At 42.7% G+C, this 24884-nt stretch overlaps 4 protein-coding genes across 10 annotated transcripts in view; 2 read left to right on the top strand and 2 right to left on the bottom strand.

Annotated features, from left to right (window-relative positions):
* ppp4r4 (protein phosphatase 4, regulatory subunit 4) overlaps nucleotides 1–12481 on the top strand; it is a 23619-nt gene extending 11138 nt beyond the window's left edge. For all 3 annotated transcript variants that reach the window (XM_061901456.1, XM_061901455.1, XM_061901454.1), the window contains exons 18-25: nucleotides 9897–9935; nucleotides 10006–10077; nucleotides 10152–10215; nucleotides 10315–10386; nucleotides 10463–10553; nucleotides 10771–10832; nucleotides 10918–11329; nucleotides 11565–12481. In XM_061901456.1, coding sequence (XP_061757440.1) covers nucleotides 9897–9935; nucleotides 10006–10077; nucleotides 10152–10215; nucleotides 10315–10386; nucleotides 10463–10553; nucleotides 10771–10832; nucleotides 10918–11329; nucleotides 11565–11604 — 852 coding nt within the window. In that variant the 3' untranslated portion in view covers nucleotides 11605–12481. The remainder of the gene's footprint in view (nucleotides 1–9896; nucleotides 9936–10005; nucleotides 10078–10151; nucleotides 10216–10314; nucleotides 10387–10462; nucleotides 10554–10770; nucleotides 10833–10917; nucleotides 11330–11564) is intronic.
* serpina10a (serpin peptidase inhibitor, clade A (alpha-1 antiproteinase, antitrypsin), member 10a) lies at nucleotides 11868–15885 on the bottom strand. The gene is made up of 6 exons (XM_061901466.1): nucleotides 15729–15885; nucleotides 13756–14046; nucleotides 13379–13669; nucleotides 13030–13303; nucleotides 12806–12953; nucleotides 11868–12734 (listed from the first exon to the last, which is right to left on the bottom strand). Exons 1-6 carry the CDS (start codon nucleotides 15745–15747, stop codon nucleotides 12546–12548), a joined length of 1212 nt encoding a protein of 403 aa, XP_061757450.1. The 5' UTR covers nucleotides 15748–15885; the 3' UTR covers nucleotides 11868–12545.
* Nucleotides 15886–16979: 1094 nt separating this feature from the next.
* Nucleotides 16980–24664, bottom strand: xrcc3 (X-ray repair complementing defective repair in Chinese hamster cells 3). 3 transcript variants are annotated; one of them, XM_061901453.1, is made up of 7 exons: nucleotides 24597–24664; nucleotides 22954–23091; nucleotides 22675–22887; nucleotides 22441–22595; nucleotides 18178–18390; nucleotides 18064–18101; nucleotides 16980–17931 (listed from the first exon to the last, which is right to left on the bottom strand). In XM_061901453.1, exons 2-7 carry the CDS (start codon nucleotides 23057–23059, stop codon nucleotides 17697–17699), a joined length of 960 nt encoding a protein of 319 aa, XP_061757437.1. In that variant the 5' UTR covers nucleotides 23060–23091; nucleotides 24597–24664; the 3' UTR covers nucleotides 16980–17696. The 3 variants fall into 3 exon arrangements, with proteins under 3 accessions (XP_061757437.1, XP_061757436.1, XP_061757435.1); XM_061901452.1 differs by lacking the exon at nucleotides 24597–24664 and adding an exon at nucleotides 23843–24209 and having other exon boundaries at nucleotides 16980–17914; XM_061901451.1 differs by lacking the exon at nucleotides 24597–24664 and adding an exon at nucleotides 23843–24200.
* The window catches only part of brf1b (BRF1 RNA polymerase III transcription initiation factor subunit b), a 29200-nt gene continuing 28527 nt past the window's right edge, over nucleotides 24212–24884 (top strand). For 2 of the 3 annotated variants that reach the window (XM_061901440.1, XM_061901439.1), the window contains exon 1: nucleotides 24212–24410. The gene's annotated coding sequence lies outside the window, so the exon portion shown is untranslated. The remainder of the gene's footprint in view (nucleotides 24411–24884) is intronic. The other variant, XM_061901441.1, reaches the window with a different exon arrangement.

Below are 24884 nucleotides of genomic sequence, written 5' to 3'. Positions count from 1 at the left end.
ATGATTACCAGCTCAGCAACATCAGGCAAAGACACAGGCATGGGCAGGAAGAAGAATGGTTATCTCATGAGAAGGAGGGTGCAGCCAAGCCACACCCCCATACTCTACCCCCGCTCCCTACTCCCATCAGCTTAGGCGAGATGCTGCTTGTCATGAAGAGGACTCGTACTAACCAGAGTGGCAGAGGTATAGGTCAGACACCCAGCTAGCCCACCTATAGCATGCAGAGAGAGAGACCAGGGAGGTGATGATCCGAGAACCAACCCCACTCCATCATTCACCTCAGGAACTCTCTCTAAGAGATGAAGTTAGTTACATACTGAGAGAAAACGCCATGCCACAGCAGTCACAGATGACCGGGCAAGCGGATGTGGCGGCATTAGGTCAAGTTCATAACGAAATTAGAAGAATAACACAGTAATCAACATTCAGCAAAGTACACCACGAACTCAACCGCCATTCTGTATATATCGAGGATGAAGAGGTTTGGCCTGAACCCCCTCCACCATGGCCAGACACAGCGGCCCTGGAACGTCCGTCAGGTCAACCAGTCATGGACCGACTAGATCAGATGATGGTGGAGCTACAGCTGATAAGGAACTAGACCATGTCAGCTAGCCACCGCAAGGTGTCACCAGCGAAGGTTGGCAATAAACCACAGTACCTTCAAACCCGACAGCTAAGCAGCGAGCCTTATCCCCCCTACATGGCTCACACCTACACCATTCCTACACGCCCTCCAGAGGAACCTACCTACATGGCACGCTATCCACCGCAACAGTTGCGACACCACTTCCAGTGTGCTGTTCAGCCCCCACACCAGAGACCTGCTTACCAGACCACTACATCAACAATGCGGCAGCACCCACCACCGGCTCAGGCTCCTCCCACCAGGGCAATGCCCCACATTGCAGACTATGCACCACAGCAGCTGCTGAATCAGTACCAGCCACACTACGCACAGTACAGTACCTCCTTCGTGTAACTCCACCCTATGCAACCACTTATACGTCTAGCCAGCCTGGGTACATGCCAGTGCCCACACAAGCAGCCCCGTGGATGCAGAGGCAGGGCCAGCAAACTCCTCCTCCACCACGCTATGAATCAGCAGCTGCAGCTGCTGAACAGACCTACAGAGGCCAACGCCCGACCATACCATACTTCAATCACTAAGACCCATGTGAGTTTACCCGTTTAAAAATAGCTCTGGAGAACTTCCTGCCTACAGAAGGGACTGAAATGTTCAAGTACCAGATTCTGGTAGACCATCTGAGGCTTACAGAGGCAAAATTGATAGCAGATTCCTATCTCAACTCCCCCACGCCCTACACTGACACCATGTCAGCCCTCAACGAGAAATTCGGCCAGCCCCACCAGATAGCCCTCAGGAAGATAGCCAGTGTGCTAGACTTACCTGATGTTCGCCGTGGAGACACCGCAGCCTTTTGGAGGTTTGCCCTCCATGTTCAGTCCTTGATTGGCCTACTTAAGTCTTTGGGCACTGACGGTAAAGTGGAGCTTCGCTGTGGATCTCACGTGGTGAGACTGTTAAGCAAACTACCCGCAGAGCAACGGGCAGACTTCCGTCGAACCATCTTTAAGAACCCCGTAACTGTTCCCACCCTGTGCAATCTAGCCCAGTGGCTCCAGCACGAATCCTGGTGTCAGGATTTTGACGGACAGACACTCATAAGAGCAAAGGAAAACCAAGTGTCCCGGTAGGAAGGTCGCCAGGGACCGCAACCTGTTACCGTCCTCCATGGATCAAAGGACTCGGAAGAAAATGATGGACCTACTAGAGCCTCAGAGGGAAAGAAGGAGAGAGCTAAGCCCTATTGCCCTTTCTGCGAGAGTGATGAACACTTCCTCAGCCAGTATACGGAAGTAACAACGCTAAACAAAGAAACTCTCACTGAGTGGATAAAGGCCATCAAAAGGTGCTGGCGCTGTGCACGACCTCACCAAGCCGCTCAGTGTGACTTAAGAAGCCCTTTGGCCTATGCCAAGGGAAACATCTGCAGGTCCTTCACGACGTAATTGATCGACCACCAAGACCGACAAGCAAGGAGGAGAGCTGCCTGGTGAGCTCCCCCACTGAGGTTCTGTCCCGTCCCTCAGTTCACAATAGGGTCTTACTGAAGGTTGTCAGAGTGGTTCTTTGTCATGGAAATTGCACTATAACCACCTATGCCATCTTGGATGACGGGTCCGAAAGGACCATGCTCCTGCCAGCAGCTTCCCGAGAACTTGGCCTACAAGGCACACCTGAGGACCTGCCTCTGAGAACCATCAGACAGGAGGTCCAGACCCTCCGTGGCTCTGCGGTATCCTTCCACATCTCTCCTGCTGCTGAGCCAAAGACCAGCTTCCTAGTCTCCAGAGCCTTCACCTCAGGCCGCCTCGGCCTAGGTAAACAGTCATACCCGATGGACCGACTCCAGAAGAGGTACACCCAACTGGTCAGTTTACCAATTAAGCCCTTCCACAGTGCCAGACCCCTAGTAGTCATCGTCTCCGACCACCCACACCTGATCTCCTCTATTGAGCCAATCCGACTGGGCCAGCCAGTTGGGCCTGCTGCCGTCCGGACCAGGCTAGGCTGGACTCTTCAGGGCCCAGCAAGATTCTCCCAGCAGTCCCTACACTCACAGCAGTGCCTAGTGACATCAGTTCACCCTCCAGCTTCAGAACTATTCAAGCACGTTGAAAGGCTTTGGAAGCTTGTCACTCTTCAATATAAAAGTGAGAAGATTGTAACCAGGTCGAGACAAGACCAAGCAGCAGTAGCCCTGCTAGAAGAGAAGACCACCCGGGTGGGGGTAGCAGGAGTCTTACGCTATGCCACCCCCCTGCTGCGCAAGCGAGACATGCCTCTCTAACATGCCCCCAAAGAAGCCGTCATGCAGAGTCTGTGAAGCACAGAACGGTGGCTAGCTAAAGACCCAGAACGTGCCAAGGCTTACAGCGCAGAGATCCAGAAGCTGGTGGATGCAGGCTGTCACTAAGTTAATCCCTGAAGAAGTCAACCAAGATGGAGAAGAGTGGTACATTCCTCACCACATGGTGAGTCACAACCACAAGAACCGAATTGTCTTCAATTGCTCCTATCAGTACAGGGGTCGGAGTCTGAATGACTCCCTACTGCCAGGACCCACCCTTGGAGTATCACTCCTGGCAGTTACACTGCGCTTTCGGGAACATGCAGTCGCCTTAAGCGCAGACATTAAAGGGATGTTCCATCAAGTCCGTCTCCTTCCTGAAGACCGTCCCCTCTTGCGGTTCGTGTGGCGGGACTTGACCAGAGATGAAACCCCAGCAGGGTTCCGGTGGCGAGTTCTACCATTTGGCACAACCTGCAGTCCATGCTGCGCCACGTTTACTCTACAGCTCCATGTGGCCAACCATAGCCAGCCAGGAGATGATGTGAGCCTCTCTATAGAGAGGTCTTTCTATGTTGACAATCTCCTACAGAGTCTGCCCAAACCTGAGGATGCCAGAGAGTTGGTAGACAGACTTCGGGGACTCCTTGCAGCTGGTGTGTTTGATCTACGCCAGTGGGCTAGCAACGTGTCAAACGTCGTGGGACACCTGCCCAAAGAAGCCAGGTCCGACACCCTCGAGCTCTGGCTTGCACAAGACCGAACAGACTCTCCTGAATCCACTCTAGGACTCAGCTGGCACTGTCAAACCGACACCATGGGCTACAAGCATCGACCCATAGAGTACGGAGTTCCAACAATGCGCGACATCTACAGGGTTTTGGCCAGTCAGTATGACCCCTTAGGGTTTATCTTACCATACACCACTCGAGCCAATATGCTGGTCAGACGCCTCTGGGAGAAAAACAGGGACTAGGATGATCCTTTCCTGCCCCAAGACCTCTTACAGGCGTGTAAGGCCTGGGAGGAAGAACTACTATTTGTATCTCAAGTCACCTTGCCACGAGTGTATATACCAGTCGAAGTGGATGAGTCAAGTGTCCCCCGTCAAGTCCATGTGTTCTGTGATGCATCGGAACAAGCTTATGGCTCGGTGGCGTATCTGAGAATGCTGGACTGCCGAGGTCAAGTCCATCTGTCCTACCTACTCGCCAGGTCCAGAGTTGCTCCCAAGCGACTATTCTCCCTACCCGGACTGGAGCTGTGTGGAGCGGTCACAGGAGCTCAACTGGCTAAACTCCTAGAGAATGAACTCACACTGAAGATCGATCAGACCATCCTGTGGACAGACTCTAAAACAATGCTGTCGTGGCTGCAGTCAGAGTCCTGTCGCTTCAAGATTTTCGTTGGTACCAGAGTGGCCGAAATACAGGATCTCACAAGTCCCACCGCCTGGCGATACGTAGATTCAGCGAAGAACCCAGCTGACGACATCACCAGGGGCAAGACTCTACAGGACCTGACCAAGCCGAACAGGTGGAGCCATGCCCCCCCCCCCCCCCTTCAGCCTTCAGATGAGTGGCCTGTCAAGTCCCACGTCGAACAGGAAGGCGATGCCTCCGAGCTACGACAGTCTACTTTCTGCGGTGTCACCTTAACAACACCTAGTATGCCAGACGCAGAGGTGAAGCAGTATGCTACCTGGAAGGAGCTGTTAGTAGCTACAGTGCAGGAGTTACATGGGGCGGCAGGTAGCTACACTGCCGAAGACTATCTTAATGCTGAGACCCTCATATTAAAGCAAGCGCAGTGCGAGAGCTTCCCAGAGGAGTTGCGGCTCTTGAAAGCAGGAAAGCCCGTACCATCAGGCAGCAGACTGCTCACCCTGTCACCCGAGATGAATGAGGAGGAAGGACTAATCCGTGTCGGTGGCAGACTACGACGTGCTGTAGACATCGAGCAGACAACGATGCACCCTATTGTGTTAGACCCTGGGCACCCCTCTACCAAACTCCTCATCCAAGATTTCGACAGTCGCTTGCACCATCCAGGGCCAGAGAGGGTGTTTGCTGAGATGCGCCACTCATTCTGGATCCTGCGCGGCCGTGAAGCGATTCGCCGTTACCAGCATACCTGCATAGACTGTCGACGTTGGAAAGCCAGACCTTCTGTTCAAAGATGGTAGATCTACCGTCCGCCCGCCTGCGGTTCTTCAAGCCCGCCTTCTTCTCGACGGGGATGGACTGTTTCGGGCCGTTTCAAGTCAAAGTAGGAAGGCGTCCTGAGAAGAGGTGAGATATAATTTTCAAGTGTCTCACCACCAGGGATATGCACTTAGCCCCTTTGACCACCATCGATGCAGACTCCTTCTTGAAGGCCTTCAGGCGATTTATCGCTCGTCGAGGAACACCAGCCGAGCTGCTCTGTGATTGTGGGACCAACTTCAAAGGAGGAGAAAGAACTGAGGGAGGCATTCTCTGCCCTGTCACCTGACCTACAACAGCAACTTGCCAAGCAAAAAAATTACTTCCACTTCAACCCCCTGCAGCACCTCACTTTGGAGGAGCATGGGAAAGGGAAATCCGCTCCATAAAGACCGCCTCGTACACCACAGTGGGTTACTCAGTCAGTCTCAGAAGACCGTGCTACTGGAGGTAGAGGGGATTCTTAACTCAAAGTCATTGGGGTACGTCTCCTCCAGCCTCACAGATCTCAATCCTGTGACCCCCAATAGTTTGTTGATGGGGCGGCCAGACGTGTCCTTGCCCCAGATCGTATACCCAGAGACTGAGTTACAGAGCCGCCGTGGATGGAGGCATTCATAAGTGCTGGCGGATCGCTTCTGGTCCAGTTTCTTAAGAAATTATCTGCCAAGCCTCCAGACTCGTCAGAAATGGCACTCTATGCCAGCTGACCTTGCAGAAGGCTCAGTAGTGATGTTGGTGGATCCCCAGCTTCCACGGGCCTTGTGGCCCATCGGTCATGTCACTGAGGTCCACCCTAGTAACGACGGCCGCATCTGTTCAGCGGACGTGAGGATCAGAGACCGTGAATACACCAGACCAGTTGCCAGGCTGGTTGTCCTGCCAGCCCTTCCACCTGGCGAGGAAGAGGACAGCTCTACTGCCACCATCGCCCCTTCGTGAGACACTAATAACTTTGTCACATTTCTATGGAGCGAATGTACACTGTATATTCGGTGGCGGCTGTTAGAAACGTTCCCAAACTCTGTGCTACCTTAAGAGACTGTTACGTGTCCTGACCGACGCCCCGGGGGCGAATGAGACTACCTTTATAGAACCATACAGTCCTTTATAACTCTCCACAACAGATGTATTTATTTATTTATGACTTAGAATGCATAAGAAGAGAAAAACACGTGTCCATTTCTTATAAAGGGATTGTAAATGATAGACGGCACATCACTGTCTAGTTTTTGGGTATTTCCAGTATGACGGATCTGATAACATGGTCAGACTGCAGAAGTGTTACTCCAGTGACGTCTATCTACGGATAATACCGAAAATGTTCGGAGCGAAATATTCAAAATGGCTGACTGAATTTGTGATATTTTGTCTGTATTTTCAGATACTTTGCGGATTATAAATACAATTGGATATGGTTTAATGCAGTGTTTTTCAACCTTTTTTGGAGCCAAGGCACATTTTTTTGTTGAAAAAATCCGGAGGCACACCACCAGCAGAAATCTTTAAAAAATTAAACTCATTTGACAGTAAAAATTCATTGTTGCAATTGATGGATATGAATTCAAACCATAACCAAGCATGCATCACTATACCTCTTGTCTCAAAGTAGGTGTACTGTCATATCACGCAGTTTTTTTGTTCCTTTTTTCTTTATTTTCTTTTTTTTTCCATTGTTCAAAAAAAAAGGACAAAAAAATCTATGTTATGATCAATTATTACAATTATTACTTAAAAATTATCAATTTAAAATGTTTTATGTGGAAAAAATATTGCATATGTTGTGTGGTTGCCATATAAAAACATCAAAGTTTTGACAAAAGAGCATAAAACAAACAAAATAATAGTTCAAACTTCAAATCAACAGATATATCGGAAGTTGATCTTGAAATTTAAGTGTTAAAAGTAAAAAAAAAACAAATAAAATGTATCACTTTATGAGTGGGGAAACTTTCGGCTCTCAAATATATTTAGTAGGATTTTATTTAACTTTTCACTGTGATTACTCAAAAATATTAAATAATTAAAATCAATGGTGTCCTGCATTATTGATCTTTGAGGGCTTTAATTGCTAAATAAAGGAACTCTCCTGAAGGAATCAATAAAGTACTATCTATCTATCTATCCATCTAAATACTGCATATTTCAGTTTTACTATAAAAAACAAAGTTGTCTTTGACAGAAAAGGCATAAAACCTTATTTGTTTTACTTTATATCAACCTCAAGGTGATAGAGATTTACTGTAAGCATGAAATAAAAAATAAAAATAATAATTTGACTTATTTTTAACATTTTAGTGACTATGCTCCCCAGGAGCCCTAAGGATAAAAAAAAAAAATCTATGTATTTTGTTATGGTTTGAAAATGAAAAATATCAAAATGGCCCCCGCATGCTTAAATTTTTCCGTGTTAGGCCCTCTGTGGAAAAAGTTTGGACACCCCTGGTTTACGCATTAGATACCTTTTTATCTTCAGACTGCCTCCCGCTGTTTCCGACATCTACAAAGCTATTAACTACCGGCTGCCACCTACTGATATGGAGGAGTATTACATGGTTACTCTGCCGAGCTCTAGACAGCACCGACACCTAACAACAACCTATCATTTGCAGACTATTCTTACTGGTTTGCAAAAAATAGGTGAAACTTGATAATCTTCCGCGGCACACCAGACTGTATGTCACGGCACACTAGTGTGCCGCGGCACAATGGTTGAAAAGCACTGGTTTAATGGATACAACGAAAGACAATTTAAGAATATAATGTCAACTACTATTTTACTACTTTATAGCAATATGTCTTAGAAACAGCAAAACAAATGAAGAACAAATGGGCAGAAACTAGAGTCACCGTCTGTGACCGAATTGTAAGAAAACACCTTATTGTGGCATATTGTTGCCGGATTTGTTCCTCCGAGGATGCGTCGACATGAACACAGCAAAGGTAAGATATAATTAATTAATTTAAGCAACAAAAACAGGCTAAGAACAAAAATACTGGAGCTAAGCAGAAAAGGCAAACAAAGGGAGCTAGCGTGGGAGCTAGGAAAACGAACAGAAATACTAACAACTTGGGACGAAGGCACACAACATGGAAAACAAATCATTAGCGTGAGAGCTAAAATAAAAACAAAGGCGTAGCGTGAAAGCTAGCGAGAATATAAATGCGTAGCCTGAAAGCTAACGAGAAAATACATACGAGACGTCACTGTTGCATGAAAGCAAACTAGGAACCCAGGCAGAACTAACAAAAGGGGCAAGCTTAAATAAGGAAGGTGATTAGTAATACAGGTGTGCAGGGACCGTGATTAGCAGGTGAAAACAATATGAAATCATGGTGACAGACTAAACAGGAACTAAGGAGGTTTAACTACAAAATGTGATACAGAAAAGGAACAATAAACAGGAATATGTAAAGATCCGAGTAGCGGATCGCAACACACCTGAAGGAAATGGGATTTAAAAACAGAAAAGCATTAAAAAGTTATCAAACAAATCCCTAAAAAAGGTTGCAAAGGACTAAAGAAAAGCAATGGTGTTCTATGAGTGACTGGATAAAGGTCATATTCAGCGATGAATCGCAAATCTGCATTGGGAAAGGCGATGAACTGGAACTATTATTTGGTGCCGTTGCAATGAGATTTACGAAGACGACTTCCTGAAGAAAACATAAACATTTCCATAGTGATTGATGATATAGGGTTCGATGTCGGGTAATGGCACTGGGGAGATGGCTGTCATTACATCTTCAATAAATACAAAAGTCAACATTGAAATTTTTGAATTTTTTCTTGTTCCAACAATTAAAAGATGTTTGGGGATGATTACATCATTTTTAAGATGATAATGCATCTTCTCAGAGAGCAAAAACTTTAAAAACTTTTCTTGAAGAACGATACCTAATAACAATGTCATGGCCTGCAAAAATAGTTCAGATCCTAATCTAATTGAAAATCTGTGGTGGAAATTGAAACAAACGGTCCAGCAATATATGAAAATTGGAGCAAATTTCCATCCATTCATCCATTTTCTACCACTTGTTTCTATCGGGGTTGCGGGGAGTGCTGGAGCCTATCTCATCTGCATTCGGGCGGAAGGCGAGGTACACCCAGGACAAGTCGCCACCTCATCACAAGGGAGCAAAACTCATTAAGAGTAATGCTTGTCACTCGTTAAGTCCATGCCTCAGAGACTGCAGGATGTTATAAAAGGCAGAAGTGATCCAACAAAGTACTAGTGGTGTGGTGGAGGGTTTTTTTTCCCCGTTTGTTTATGTTTTTTCCATAATTCTTTCCTCAGAATCAGGTAATTCCATTTTTCCACTATGCTTGATTTAAAAATTTAACTGAAAACCATATTTTATTGTCTTGATATACTGTATTTTCTTGCAGTTCTCCTTTGAAACCAGAAAGTTGCTACCTGAAATGAGTTTTGTGTCTTGTCTGTTAACTGTCTTTTTTCTACCACAAAAAAAAAAAAGATTAACCAAATTAACTACTAATTTTTGCAAGGGATTGTAAAAATAAAACCAATGGTGAAGGCAGATGTTTGGTCCCTGGCCCTTAGGTTTATGTAAATGTGGCCCCCAAAACAATTTAGTATCCCTGATTATTGGCTTATGCTGGGGGGGTGGTTGGCGGGGGGTTGGTTCCATTTAAAGTTCCTTGTCACGATGTTAAGACTGATTGATAGGGACAATCTGCTACTTATGAAAAACGTATATTCTCCATTGATGCGTTGGAAATAAAAAAGAAAGAACAATTTGGACAATTTTTGAGAATGACACCTTTTTCTGCTCTTATGATGCTTTTCAGGTCGTGTTGGAACTTGACAAACTGGATCTCACAGAACCCGTGAGTAGCACATTTGAAAGTTGCACAACTGAAAGTGAGATTTGTGTCCTCATTCTGTGTTTTATATCAGTTTCAGAGGAGGAAAAACAACAATTTGTTGGACCACAAGAAAGAGGCAGAAGAGACTCTGCTGCTGGAGATGGTCAGTGTGAAAGTTCCACATCCCCTTCACTGATCCACTTCCTGTCATGTTGGGATGATATTTTATGTTCCTAGGAGCAACTGGAAAACCAGCAGGACGAAACCAAATCGAATTCACTCAAACAGTCAGAGAGACGACGTGAGAACAATGTTTTTTCTTGTAAAATAAAGTAAAACAAGCAATTTATATTTACTCCTAAATATCTTATTTCTTGTACATATTTTTTGTATGCAACAGGAAGTGACCGTAATCCCAGTCTGTCAAAGTCAAGCAAGTCTAAGTCACTGTCCTTTTCGGTGTCCTCATCTTGTAAGATTGAACACATAGCAAAACTTTTAAATTAATTTTCAATTGATGATGATCATAATGTTTGTTTGTTATGAAGGTAAAGAGATGAGGAGGGTCAAACTATCACGGAGTCGATCCCTCAGCAGTCAGCCACCTGTCTGCAAACCCGACACGCCACAACAAACTAGGTGAGACTCGTTCTTTCTAAATTGAACTGTTCTTGTTCTCACAGTAGTCTCAAGCTGGTCCCAGCATGGTGCCAGAGTAGTTTTTGGGTGGTCTCAGGAGTATGGTCTCCGGATGGTCCTGGGGGTCAGTCAACCTGACCTCAGGGTTGAGTTGGCTTCAGCCAAACCTTTACCTCTATATCAACTTCAATCATATTCTGTGTTCTTTATGTTTTAGCAGTCGGAAAGAGTTAAGTGGTCTTTGTGCGAGTTGGAAGTCATCAATACTAAACAACAAAGGTACCATCTCCAACAATAAATCTGCATCAGTAGTGTGAGCATCATTCTCTTTTTTAATCATACATCCATCCCTTCTTGAAAGCAGATGATTTCTCAACTACCAACCTTACCACGGCTGTGCTGTCTAAGTCTTCGCCCACCTCGTATAAACCAGTGCTGATCTGCAGACACTTCACCGACCTCCCTGACCCGATGGCTTCAGAAGGAAAAGCAACAAACACTTTAGACCTCAGGGATTGTCATTATATGACGAACCATAGAGCCAGTCATTTAGATAATAGTACTGGTCCTATTGAACACAGAAATAATACCGTGGTCCAGAGACGAACCACCTTGGACCGAAGGACAAATACTTTAAGCCAAACAAACCTTGGGACTAATGCTTTGGACCAGAGCGACAACGGCAGCAGTAAGAACAGCTTCATGTCCCAGCGCAGTAAATCCATGGATCAGCACAGCACTGCAGTGAAGGACAGCAAGTCAAGGAAGTTGTTCATGTAAGTTCCTGTCAACAACATCCACATTCACAGCTTCGTTGAATGAAAACTGCTATATCAGTTGATTAAATACATAGTCATAGCTTACTTCTCATGATTGGGAATAATTCAACACGAACATGTGACTTTAAGAAGTTCTTATGTTAAAGATAGGCTTTTTTTCAATCACTTCAAAGTTTGACATTTTATAAACGCTGACTTGTTATAAAGTCTTGTATTATGTTTGCATCAACAGGAAGTCCAACTCTTTCAGCGTACAATCAGGATGTCTGTGACATGAAGGACATCAGCCTTTATACGATCAAAAATAAAGGAAGGAGGACCATAACAAACATCTCCAATTTGATTGGTCGAGTGAACACCTCAAAAAATAAATGTGCCCATTGGTTTGATTGCTGATTGTTGGAAGCACAATTTGATTTGTATTTATCATCAAACGTACACTTTGGTTATTCTGTGACATTTAAGAGGCAAACTTGTACTGCTGTTGTGTGTCAAAATAATATTTGTTATTAATTTGATCAGAACATGATACCACTCATGATATAATTATTGTTTATTTGTGTAAATAATGACAGGAACATGAGTTTTCTGTTTACGTTCAAGCTGAGGGAAGTTCACCATCATTTCTACATTTGCTTAAAAGGAATCTTTTTTTTTTTTTTAAAGATTACTAGTTCTGCTTCCTTTCAATGAACATTTTCAGCATTTCCTTTACGTTGAAATTAAGTCATTATGTAATCACATTTAACAAGCACAATGGGAAAAACTACAACTGGTGAAAGGTCAACTCATGCACAGGTGTTGATTATAGAGTATAAATGTTCCTAATAAAGTGGTCACTACAGACGCGACCCGACTTACGCACGTTCCATGTTTGTAAAGTTTTGTCATTTTCTAATGTTACTATTTGTATATCACTATTCCTTTGCTGTTGTTCTCTTGCTTTTTTTGTTTGCATGTTGTTGTTTTTTTCGCTGTGAGGATTTGCAGCAGTTAGTTTTCGGCCAAATGTTGTAATACGCTTAAGGCACACAACTCAAAATTTGGATGCGTGGACGCATTGTGAAGAAAAAGTGACCGAATATTTGTAACGCCAGTGTTTGTAAGTAGAGTGGCGTCTGTATAGAATCCCCAGATACATGCAGCACACACAGCCTGGACACTTTTGGTACTGCAGCATACTCGATGCCTCTAAATTGCCTTGTCAGCACTTTTATTTTTTGGTGGGATCAAGTATGCGACCAATTAGGAGCACGCCACCGCTGGTCTGATGGTACACAACAAAGATGAAGGGTCTGTTGATGGTAAGTCGAGGAGGCGGGGTGGAGAAGGCTTGGGATCCGCCTTCAGATGTATCATTACCACCACTCTCGTTAACTGACAGGATGGCTTTATGAAACACCTGCAGACAAGTGAAGACATGCTAGGACTGAGCTAGATCATCTTTCAGGGTGATGGTCTTGATTTTGTCACCTGCGAGAGTTTGGTGCCTTTAGCGGCACCCATGTTGCTCAGGTCTGCGTCATCCTGGAACACTTGGACCATCCCCAGAGTCTGCAGAACATCCCGCAGAGAGTAGGAACTGTCCAACAGGAAACGTGGCAACTGCACCTCCAACTTCCTGCGTGGACAATAGCAAGGAACTACCAAGCACCTGAAGGATGACAGGTAACAAAGAAGAAGAATGATGGACTCACGTCTTCTTCAGCTGCCGAATCCAGGACTGGATTTTTTCTGCTGTCACTTCCTCTTCCACTGCATTGATGTCCACATTGTCATCAGGCAGCACAACCAACATGGCTGCTCCGTCTACCATTGGCAGCTTCAACACACCCACTTTGAGCAAACGATCGTACGCCAGGTAGTATTTGTCTGCCCTGATCATCATTGGAACCATGACCACGTGGTACTTGTCCACAAAGAAACGTTCATCCTGAGTGACGCTGGCGTTGAAGGCCTGACTTAACCGACCTGGGAGAGAAAGTAACAGGTGTTACGAGGCCCTAGGAAGCTGGGGTGTTTCGTGCCAAGCCTGACAGGGGACACCTTGGTAAAGGGTGGCAGTTGCAAGCATCAGCTGCGTCTGGGGGTCAAGGTCAGCCACCAAATCCTGCACCTGGTCCCCGGTCTGCTGCTGGACCCAGTTGTTGATTGTGTCAGCAGCTTCCTGCGGCGTTGAATAGGCCAGGCTCTTAACAGTCTCCCCGTACTTGGTTTGAACCAGGTCCAGGTATGACGTTGACACCTGGATGCTCAGGTCGGGGAATAGGGCCACACCCTGTTTCAAGTTAAGGGCCCCGCCCCCAAGCAGAACTGTTTTCATCGATTGAAATAGTTCTGAAAGGAGGAGGCGGGTAAGTTAAACATTGGTCAGGAAGCCCACAAAGCCCAAAAAGAACACGGGGAGAAACACTTCGACCCACCTGGGAAGCTTTGAAGATCCAGTCCGGCAAAACCAAGCACCTGCTGTAACTGGTCCTGGCTCGACCCACCCGTAGCGCCGAGCAACGCTGACAGGCCGTGTGATACTGAGACTGTGGACAAGAGGATGTTGTTGTCTGTGCGGCTGGCAAGTGCACGATACAACCGAGTAGAGAAGTCCGAGTGTTTGTTGATCAGATCCTGAACCGGCCTGTCAATGGCCGGCTGACTGCGAAGCGGAACCAGGAGGCTGAGTACAACGACCAAAGTCATGAGGAGCGAAGGCCTCATAGCTGGGAGTAAGCAGAGACTATTGTTATTTGGGCATAAACACTAAACTACTGCACACAACATCAGTACATTGTTTTGGGATTTAAGAACCCTTTTCTTGTGGCATTTCATGTTCTAATGATCACTCATGAAATATTACAAATGTGACAGTTAAATGGATATTTTCAATGGTATATGCCTTATACTTGTATGCGCTTTTCTACCTTCAAGGTACTCAAAGTGCTTTGACACTATTTCCAGATTCACCCATTCACACAGACATTCACACACTGATGGCGGCAGCTGCCATGCAGGGCCCTAACCACGACTCATTAGCAGCAAGGGTGAAGTGTCTTGCTCAAGGACATAATGGACGTGACTAGGATGGCGGAAGCTGGGGATCGAACCAGGAACCCTCAAGTTGCGGTCACGGCCGAACTACCAACCGAGCCACGCTTGGTTATGGTTGTCCATCAAATCTGATGACGTCCAAATGATTGCTTTGATGACTAAAACACCAATCTGTTGGACACATTTGTTATCATGAAATAATTTCTATAACAACACACAATCTTGTATGGCTTTAGTGTTGTTTTTTTATTTTAGAAAATGTATAACAATAAAACATACCGGTAATCTTATGTCTTAAGTCGTGTTTTTTATCGAATGAAGTTAAAAACAATAACACATAACCTTATATAGATTTGGTCTTGATTTTTTATTACAGTAAATTAATAACAATAACACAATCTTATAGAGCTTTGGCCTTGTTTTTACTTGAAGGAAATTGATAAAAGTAACGCAATCGTATTTTGCTTTAGTCTTGATTTTTTTATTTTAGGACAATAATAACAATGACACATTATCTTATAAGGCTTTATTCTTGTTTTTTTTTTAAACTAAAGAGAAATAATAACACAACATACAATCTTATATGGCTTTAGTGTTTTTTCATTTAAAGAATTTGATAACAATTACTCAAAATTTTGTATGGTTTTAGTCTTGTTTTTTATTGAAGAAAATTAGTAACAATAACACATACTATTATTGGGTTCTAGCCTTGTTTTTTTTAAATACATTACTAACTATAGCACATAATCTTATGTTTTTAGTCTTGTTTATTGAATATCAATCAATCAATCAATCAAAATGTACTTACATGGCACTTAAATACAATAATCACAATAACACATAACCTTCTATGGTTTTAGTCTTGTTTTTTATTGAAGGAAATTAATGACAATAACACAATTTTATAGGGTAATCACCTCGTTTTTTTAATTGAAGGAAATTAATAACACAATCATATATTGCTTTAATTGTTTTTTTTTATTGAAAGAAAATACTAACAATAAGAGACTATTTGACTCCTTGCTTTTTGTATTTAAGAAAACCAATAACAGTAACGCAATCTGGCTTAACCTTATTTTATAATGGAATGTCGTTAATTCATTAACTCATAATCATACATGGCTTTAGCTATGTGACATCATCTCATGTGTCGTGGTATGACAGTAAAGATTCTTGAATTATTTAGCATCGCCACAATTTGAGGGCGAACAGTGACGTCACTGAGCTGCTAGAGTCGATGCTACATGAAATGCATTGAGGTGTTTATTACACACAAAATCGCGATCAACTCGAAACGATCCTTCGCTAGACGACCTGTAGCTAGCGGAACTCAGCAATGAAATAAACAACAAACCTTCTTGAGGCTTCTTCATCTTCTGCGATTATGTTTTATATCAGAAAAAAAACGACGCCTCCCACCTCGGACATTTACAAACTGCGCATCATTGTGAAGCTAGCGCAGACCGGAAATAGTTTTGACCTCCTGTAGGTTCTTCACAATATAGGTACCAAATAAAGAGCTGTAACTGCCCGATGTAAACAACAAAGCTTTTAGAAGCCCAGTCTCATTTGGTGATGTTGAGGTTTTTCCAGCGGAAAAGACGTTAAAAAAATCTCTCTCACTTAAATTGATGCTGACGTCGCATCATCATGAAGCTAGCGCGCCTCATGAATTCACAATAAAGGTTTACACAATAGTTGATTTGTTAAACGAGAAATTATAGTTTAAAAGGAAATGAGCTCTTTATTAAATCGAGATTCAGAACAGGTATAAAGGAACGAAGCATTTCAATCAAATGTGTTAGTTTATGGCTCCTCATCCCACCCCCCGGATTGTAAATAATGATGTTAATAATTCAATGTACATACTATGATGCTTAACCTGTGTGATGACTGTATTATGCTGATAGTATATATTTGTACCATGAATTGATTAACGTGGACCCCGACTTAAACAAGTTGAAAAACTTATTCGGGTGTTACCATTTAGTGGTCAATTGTACGGAATATGTACTGAACTGTGCAATCTACTAATAAAAAGTATCAATCAATCAATCAATCAAACAACTTTGACAGTGAAATAAAAATATCAAAATCTACTACTCTATTCAGAAAATAAAATGAAAATCATGATGATAAAAAGATATGACTTGAGGTAAATGTTTCCATGTTTAGTTATATTGGTGCATGTTATGAAATAAGTATGTTATGAATAGCTAGTCTAAATTGAACAAATGTAACTATGAATAGGGGCGGATAAAAGTTGTACTTCTTTCTGCACCGTTTCGTTCATTATTTATTATAAATGATATTTTGAATATTTTTTTAATTATTACTTTAAATGAAGGAAAAAAACTAAACAAATCAAAGGTTAATCATAGCTCAAAAACTTGTATTATTTTAAGCCAACATTGCAGCCTTGCTGCTTAACTTTTTAAAAAAATTTATTTTAAGTGTTTATTCTTTTAAGATTACCGTTACATTTGTTTTTAATGTATATTTAAACTACTATGCAGCACCTTGGGACTACAACAGTTTTAAAATGTGCTTTATATAAAGTGGATTGGATGAAATGTATTAAAAAAGAAAATGGTCAGTGGACAACTTTTCGCTTAAAAAAAAAAAGTCAGATTTTATTACAGTATTTCTGATTTCAGCAGTAATAATCACAAAGTCTGTTTTCTATCCATCCATTTTCTACTGCTTGTCCCTCTCGGGATTGCGAGGGGTGCTTCAACCAAACTATTAAATTTTAACTGCTGGTTTGTGATTGTTTTTTTCTGTCAGTTGGGTTTCTATGTTCCTAGGCATAAACCCTCTCTTATGTAAAATAGCATCTGAAAAATATAGAGATCCACTTTGAAAAGAAAGCTAAATAGCTTAGACAGAACCAAAAAGTCACCCAAGGAAAGAGAACGACATCCAATTACTGAAGAAAAATATCCGCAGTTAGGACAACAAATGGCAATGTTCAAAAAATGTGTAGCTTTGTCACCTGTCAGTCACTGACTTTGATAATAATAGTAATGCAAGTATACACAATTCACCTCATATGTGTTTTTAAATGTGTATCTGTAAACATTAAAGGCACTTCGGTACATGACTTTGGTATGAGGAATAGAACACACTGCTTTGTTGTTTTGAACATTGTCAATTAAGAACAATTATGTGAATGTTTATCTGTGTTGGCCCACGACTTGTCCAGGGTGTACCCTGCCTTCCGCCTTAATGCAGTTGAGATAGGCTCCAGCACACCCCCCCCCCCCCCACCCCACCCCCCACCCTGAAAGGGACAAGCAGTAGAAAATGGATGGATGGATGATCATTGCATGTTTAACATTAGTCCAGTCTCAACTCCTTGGACGCCCTCCTTCCACACTGCGGCATCTTGACCAGTTCGAGCCAGGTGAGGTGCAAACACTACCTCCAACCTGCGCAGGCCGCTGTTCTGGTTGCCTTTGGTAACTGTTGCATTGAGACGCTGCATCATCAGACGAACCATCACCTGATTGGCCCAAGCCAAGCCCAAAGCCGGGCCCACTGTTGAGGAAGAAGGACTGAGACAGAAACAACCAAATTTGATCAAGTCAAACTTTTTCACTTCACACTAAACAAGCTACAATGTGTTGACGTGGCATATGCGAGATAGCATGTGTGCTACAAACACAAACGTGAAAAAGTGAATTTACCCCAAATGCTCTTCTGAATTACTGAAGATATCAGTCACCTAGAACACACAAACACAGTGTTCCTTGTTGAGGCAGAAGATATGTGTCTTTTGTGCATGTATTTTATGCTGTTACCTGGTTGATGCAGAGAACAGGAGTATTAAATTCGTGACTTAGGTAATGCAGCTTTGAGGAGACTGTCAGTAGCTCCCTTGTCCTCTCTAGCCAATCAGCCACTCCAAACTCTGACCTGAATAGAGATGCCACCGAGTCAACGGCCACAAACCGGACCAGACCCCGAGTCAGCAAGAGGGGCACGCGATGTGTCAGACACGAGTGAAGAGCCATCTGACGATAAACATTAACAATGTGTGAGTGTGACAGGTGTACAAAAAGGCAGACAGTGGAACCTTGATTTACGAACTTAATTGGTTCTTGAACATGGTTAGTTAATTCAAAAGTTTGTATAGTGAAGGAGAGTTCCCCATAAGAAAGAATGTAAGTAATAATTAAAGCTGCAAACAACGTTGAACGGGCCCCCGCCCCCACCGCACTGCGGGATTCACGCGAGTCAGCTGGCATGCATGACACTTGCGGTCACATCTTTCCCAATGCCCTGAACCACCACCAACAATTTCAGGATGATCTGAACTTGTGCAAAGAAGGTATGACTGTTTTAATTTTACACCACATGGGGGCAATATTGGCGCCATTCAGGCATGTGAGCACAATTTGAGTAAAAAAAAGAGGAAACTGACAATAATAAGAGTAACATTTCTATCGGCAGGATGTGTTGCCACGCAAGCCCCAAAAGCTAATTTAGAACATCAAGACTACATTTCCTGCAATTGGGTGCATTTCTACACTATATTTGACTTATTCTCATCTACCAACCTCTTTTGGCTGTCTTTTTGACACTTACATGTCCCATGTAATATACCACAGAATTTCTGGCTTTTTTTAGCAGATCATTTACTAACATAATTATCATTGAAAATTCTATAACATACATGCAAAGAACTCAGAAAACATTTCCCATTTGGCAACTCTATTCTATGTTGTGACCTCTGTTTTCATCCGTCACATCAAAAATATACCTTCTCGCTGGCTGTTAACAAATGCTGCGGAATTAAAAACTGGTTCGGAACTAACAGTGATCGGATTGTTATAATCTAAATATGATTAGCAGCAAAGTACAGAGCCGTCAACGTTGTGGCTTGGGGAGCGAACACAGGAGACATCAAGCCGGCTCGCTAGATGATTCTAACTATGCTAACGAGCGCCCTGTCCCACAATTCAGGGCAGCATTTAGACAAGAGGAACAGCAAGTACCTGCAGCTGAGGGGCCAGTTCAACAAATTTCATTTGGATCGTATTTGTATTGATATTGTAGTGGGTTTACATACACGCAGAACTTTTGTTATTGTTTGGGAGTACTGGTCAGACTGATTTTTATGGTACATATTTCCGGTGTTGTGGAATGCTGCGCTGATGTCTAAATACTGCTCAATTGCTGATAAGAAAACAAAGTCTAAATGTCATTAAATCAATTAGCTAAATTTTTTGATACTACTCCTCAGATTTCCGTCCTTGCACGCTACAATATTTAATTTTTAAAAATGTGGAAGTGATATTTCGACGTGAAAGTTAATTTCACATGCCTGGCCACTACAAAAATGATGTCGCATCGCACCCATTACTGTGATTCACCATCAAAAAATACACAAAGCTAGATCATTTGTAAATAAGTAATTACTGTCATAGTTTTTCACCACAAGCAGGCAATAAAGACACTGCAATAGTCATGCAGATGCATACCCCCCAACATTAACCCACCATCAAAAATGTCAAGTTATTACTGATATAGTGTTTCACCACAAGGGGGCAATAATGGTGCCGCATTTGTCATGCAGTTAAGTCCCACCCAATACTCCAAAAAACCATCAACAATTTCAGGAAGATTGGAGTACGTCCAAGAACGTTATGACTGTTATTATTTTCCACCACAAGGTGGCAATATTGGCGCCACTGCACTGATGCAGTTGCATTCCACAGTTACCGTGATTTACCAGCAAACATTTCCAGAAGATCCGAGCATATGAAAGGAAGTTCCATCCATCCATCCATTTTCTACCGCTTATTCCCTTTCAGGGTCGCGGGGGGCGCTGGCGCCTATCTCAGCTACAATCGGGCGGAAGGCAGGGTACACCCTGGACAAGTTTTGAATGTTAAAACTTTTCACCACTAGGGGGCGATGGTAGTGTTGGTATTAACATCTAAACATAATCGGCACCGCCCTAAAAGCCTCATGTCAGGGGGAAGGAAGATCTGATCATCTAATAGGAAGTAAAGACAGTTTGATGGTTAATGGAGAGATGCAGATTTCGCCAACAGGCTCCGCCTTTTACCAATAGGTATACATAGGTATTGGCTCATAGGCCACTTCAGGCTGACATCATCGTCATTTGTACTAATCAGATCAAGATCTGAATAAGGGCGGAGAGTTATTAAATAACATTAAATTTAATTTCATTAAAAAAAAGTAAATTGAATTAAAATTAAATAAAGACACATCAGACTGTCATCAGAATTTATAACAATCAGGATCATAAACAGAACTTGTGAAACAGAGTTATTAATGTTTCGTGTTTTGTGACAAACCATCAGATCAGAGTTTGGCGCCATGTCAAGCCCTCATCCTGTCAATTGTAAAACATTTTTTGTAATTTATCATCACCCATTAGTTGAGTATTTGTCTCTGATCACCTAGAGTGCAGAAATGGCAGTGACAGTGATGATGGCGTGGGGCAGTTTTTGCTGCTAGTTTCCCCCCATTACGAATAGGTTTGAACCGGGACTGACCCATTGGGCACTTCAGGGTGTCATCATCATTTCTACAAAATAAGATCAAGATCTGAATTTGAGGAGCCGAGTTAATAACGATTTGTGTTTTGTGGCGAATCATAGGAGCAATGTTTGGCGCCAAGCCACGCCTACTTCTAGTGACTTAAGAAAAGTTTGTTCGCAAACATCGCATATATGTGTAGTATTTGTCATATTAATCGTGACTCATTTGGCCAAAGACCCTAGGATGACTTTGTTAAAGCACAACTTTTTTTCCGCCAAAAAACGGAAGACGAAAACTAAGATGGCCAACTTGCTATTAGTTTTCAGGTATGGGTTCCTGAGACTTTAATGTGTCTCATCATGATAGACATCTCCTGCGATTTTCGTGTCAATATGTGAAACTGGTGGGAAGGGCTATTTTTATTTTTTATTTTAAAGGTGGCGCGAGAGCCAATTTTGAAAATTAATTTTCGGGGCGTCAAAAATATAAAAATTCTTGCCATACCTGACACACCTGCAAAATATGGGACTTTTAATGCATTTTAAAAAGGCCTCCAGACGTATATAAGAAAAAACAGCAATTTCAGTATGGCCCCTTTCGGCCCTAATGAATATTGCGTTACAGCCTCAACAAAAGTCCATATTTTAGTGAAGGTCTGTACAATTTGAACACAATATAGAGTGAAATACAGTACTGCATAATAAAAAACATATTACGGAGGCGATGGATCAACTTTCTATGTATTTAAAAAGTTAAAACAACATCAAGCTGCTGTATACTCTACCAACACGTGCACAAACTAAAGTCACTACGGTGCCCTCACGCAAACGAAACCCTTAACTTTAACAACCATATTGCTACAATAATAAAACGTTGTAAAAAAAAAGTAAAACGTACCCACATTAAGTACAGCAGAGAACTGACGAGAAAGGAGCAGAAAGAAGGAGAAAGAACCCAGCAGGGGTCGGGGGGAGCTGTCTCTGCGTGTTTGTGCTTTGGAGGAGTGAGGGGCAGCACTGAAACAAGAGGAAAAATAGCGTCTGTGATATAATTCTGTTCTAGCATCTTTCCCCAGGAAAGACCGTGTTGTTGTTGTGTGCTGTGGTCATGCTTCTGAGTGCCATTAATGTACTACTCGCAATTAGTCGTTTTTTTACACCATGCTGGTCTGTTGAGTTTTTGGGACTCTTATTAAGTTAGCAAAATGGACAAAACATGTCAAAAGGCAAAACAACACAAAAAAGGGAGACATGCTGGAGTGTTCAGATGTGACTCTTCCTGCACAGCAAGTGGAGTGGAAGACTCAGCTACCGCAACAATGTTTCGCCCTACTTTGTTGCCTGCAGGGGCTTGAATGAAGCGTTCATCCACAGAGATATGGTTTGCACAATGAGGCATATTTGGCTTGACCTAAAAGTTCGTAAATTGAAAAGTTTGTATATATATATATAGAGGGGTTCGTAAATCGAGGTTCCATTGTACTATGATAGCAGCCCAGGAGAACATACTGTGATAGGAATACAGGGGGACATACTGGCCAGAACACCTACCAGATCAGCAGCGTGCTCGACATAAACGTGGTCACTAAAGTGAAGGCTGTTGGTCACATGTGAAGGGACATCAGAGCGAAAGGACGACTGTTCTCTGATCAACTGCTGCAGACGTCTGCTGGGAAACGCGTCCTCCGCACACACAAACACAGCTCCTATACGTGCATACACATATTTTATATGAAGTTCTCAACTGTGGAGATTGACTTCATCATTTGACCTGTATTGACTTGCCTGAATTCAACCCCCCATGTTGGGTGGAATACTGTACAGAGAGACAGAGTTGCAGAGCCAGCTGGGTCTTCCCGACGCCGCTCTCTCCTGACAGTTCAGTGACGCCGCCGACAGGAAGACCTCCTCTCAGCAGCCGGTCCAACAGAGGGCAGCCTGTGCTGAGTCTGAGACCAGACTCCAACGTGTGACACTCGCGTCGATGCAACACAAGAACTGCACACACAAACATGGGTCAGCGTATATTGGGAAGTCCGGTTAGTTCAGCTGATTGGCTGACACCTGGTAGTGGGCTCTGGCGCCTGCAGGCCAGCGCAGCAGAAGTTAGCAGCTGCTGGACGTCAGAGGCCGACAATGAGGTGAGTCTCTGCAGATCTGGACCTGACATGCACAACACGTCCCTGACAGACTTGATGTCAGCTGTAGAAGAAGCAGGGTAACCATGGTATCAAGTCAACCAAATTGGCGACACGGATACAGACAGGGCAACGTAATAGATTGATTGATTGAGAAGTTTATTGACATCTTAAAGAATTGAATCCATGTAATGCTTTAAAAAGGCAAACGGATGACACAAAAAGCCAAAAGGCTTGTTTACATTGCGGTTCATTAAATATTCATCACATTTGATGAATTCAATAACAAAATATATATAACCTGTAACATGTATATGAAAAAAATACGTAAAAAAATGTATAAATGATGTACATATACACAGTATACATGTCAGGTGATTTGAAAAACAATATAGACAAAAAATGGGGCTGGGGGGTATATACACTATATATGTACATAAATACAGATACATTCAAGTTTTGTTTCCTAATGACTAGTGATGATTTTAGTCTAAAATATATAAATTACTCTTGCGTAATGTAATATATCGTCTTATATTTATTGTGGAACAATGAATTCTACACAGCAAAAGCAACCACAGCTACATTATTAAAGAGATGCCTGTCTTATGAAGTGACTGCTATTCATACCTACCGTATTTAAATAGTGGAATTCAACTCAAATATGGGATGTAATTTGTTTGTAATATTTTGTGCTCAATTAAGTTATTAATGACATTCTCTAATTTGAAGACATTTTAAAGATAGTTTGTACTATACGTTTGCAATATGTGTTGGTTTTTTTTAGGAAGAAAACAGGGCAACTCGCTCATCACCTCTCCTCAGGCCGCCGATGATCCTCGGGTGAAGCTCCAGCTGCCGCCATGAGGACATTGTGTATTTCTCAAAGTCTCAAAAGCGTATATTTTACATTGTTTATCTGGGTTTGTTTGTCATGGTTTCCTACTTTCTACTCACCCGCGCAAATGTTACGTCATTACGGTGCGTCTGTTGGAGCGTTCCATTCAGACTGCTGGGGTAACTGCGTAACAATACCAACATTAATTTGAGAATATGACAACGATCAGCAACATACTAATGCATTAATTGTCTTCGTCCAAACGTCTACAGTCTAAAAACTGGTGATTTTAAACTACTGATGTCGTTTTCCATTGCTGGTCTAATAAAAACAAACCCTGGAAACTTCTGACGTCATCTCATCGCGACTCGGGAAAACGAAAACAACCAAACATCAATGTTTCGTACCAACAAAAAACATTTGAGGTCAATAAATGCAGTGTTCAAACGACGGAATATATCAGAAAAATGCACACATACACTTGAAGAGATTGTCAATGTTTCGGATCGCCAAATAGAATTATTGTTCTCGAGGTTCTGCTGCTGGTAAGTGAATAAACGCATTAAGAGCTGTACCACAAACTATAGTAGCTTTTACTCTCCATAGTATTAGCCTTCCTGGTATAAATACCCCTTTTGATTTACATACGTATTCCATTCTGCATTGCGTATAAGGGAATACATATGTGGTACAGGTACTATATATAAAAATGTCCATCCATCCTTTCCTACCGCTTGTCCCTTTCAGGGTCGCTGGAGCCCATCTCAGCTACATTAGATTGTTAGATAATGTAATTGTTTCGCTCTTTCTTCCAGTAGGCTCTGTTATATAAGCATCGTTCTACACCCCCCACTTGGATTTTTGTGCCATCCATTTGGCTTTTTAAAAGCATTACATGGATTCAATTCTTTAAGATGTCAAACTTCTCAATCATAGTACACTTTTATTGGATGTATTTGCACAAGTGACACCTACTGTAAATATATCAGTAATGTTTAGTAGGATAAGTACGGTACATT

Source organism: Nerophis ophidion, linkage group LG05 (genome assembly GCF_033978795.1).
Source record: "Nerophis ophidion isolate RoL-2023_Sa linkage group LG05, RoL_Noph_v1.0, whole genome shotgun sequence".
Taxonomy (NCBI): Eukaryota; Metazoa; Chordata; class Actinopteri; order Syngnathiformes; family Syngnathidae; genus Nerophis; species Nerophis ophidion.
Note: the sequence above shows the minus strand (reverse complement) of the source record. Positions and strands in the feature narration are given on the sequence as shown.